The sequence below is a fragment of the Sinocyclocheilus grahami genome, unplaced genomic scaffold, assembly GCF_001515645.1.
Source record: "Sinocyclocheilus grahami isolate Dianchi unplaced genomic scaffold, SAMN03320097.WGS_v1.1 scaffold25143.1, whole genome shotgun sequence".
Taxonomy (NCBI): Eukaryota; Metazoa; Chordata; class Actinopteri; order Cypriniformes; family Cyprinidae; genus Sinocyclocheilus; species Sinocyclocheilus grahami.
The window spans coordinates 1-978 of record NW_015519720.1 but is presented as its reverse complement, the minus strand read 5'-3'; the positions used below and the strand labels follow the sequence as shown (position 1 = coordinate 978).

At 32.9% G+C, this 978-nt stretch overlaps 1 protein-coding gene across 1 annotated transcript in view; it reads right to left on the bottom strand.

Annotated features, from left to right (window-relative positions):
• LOC107580128 (golgin subfamily A member 2-like) overlaps positions 1–864 on the bottom strand; it is a 2,430-nt gene extending 1,566 nt beyond the window's left edge. The window contains exon 1 of the mRNA XM_016265871.1: positions 721–864. Coding sequence (XP_016121357.1) covers positions 721–796 — 76 coding nt within the window. The 5' untranslated portion in view covers positions 797–864. The remainder of the gene's footprint in view (positions 1–720) is intronic.
• Positions 865–978: the final 114 nt, after the last annotated feature.

Sequence of the window (978 nt, the reverse complement as noted above, 5' to 3'; positions counted from 1 at the left end):
CTTTTCCACGACATTCTAATTTATTGAGATGCACCTGTATATTCGCAAAATAAAGGCTATTTTCAGACTTCAGGTCTTAAATGTACAGAGCCCTGCACATGATTAAAAAACTAAATATCAAAGATGTTTCCATGACATTAACTTGACAGCGAATTAATAAAAATGGCCATGATTCACCTTTTTATTAATTCAAATTAAAAAAAATAATAATAAAATTAAAACAAGTGAACAAATTAGAACAACATGGCCACGAATCAATAAGTTGTGGAAATAAATACTTCATTCATGGCCACAATGTTTTTTTTCCCCTCTATATGTCACATGCAGGGCAGGGTTATTATCGTTAATAAAAACTAAAATTATTTTAAAAAAAAATCTTTAATGAAATGAAGCTGAAATAAAATAAAATATAAATATAAGATGAAAAAGTTTCCAAGGCAACATTTCTAATTTCCATTTAGTTTAAGCACTAAAATTACTAACTGGAAATACTAAGTAAAAAATAAAACTGCACTAAAACTGAAATCAAATTAAACCTAAATAGTAATATTTAAAATAAACAAAAACTAATAAAAATGAAAAAAGCACAAAATCACTCAACTAAATTTAAAATGAAAACTGAAAGTATAAAAGCGAATTCAAAACATGAATAAAGCTCTAATAGTATGTAGTAGAAGTCTGTGTGATTTGAGTGCAGTGCGGGTCAGGATGAAGCTGCACCTGTGCTGTGAGGGTGAGGATGAGGATGATGATGCTCGTGATGAAGTCTCCACTCCTCCTCGAAGCGGCGGCTCATCTCATCTCGCTCCTCCTCCAGACGCGACAGGACAGAGTGAATAAACTCCTCCTACAACCGTCAGAGAACAGGACACAACTCACTTCAGAGAGAAACTTCATGTTTAACGAAGAAAACATTTCAGGCGGAGCTTGAGTCCATCCTTCTGGATGTGATTGGATCATGAAAAGTGAGCTAATTAA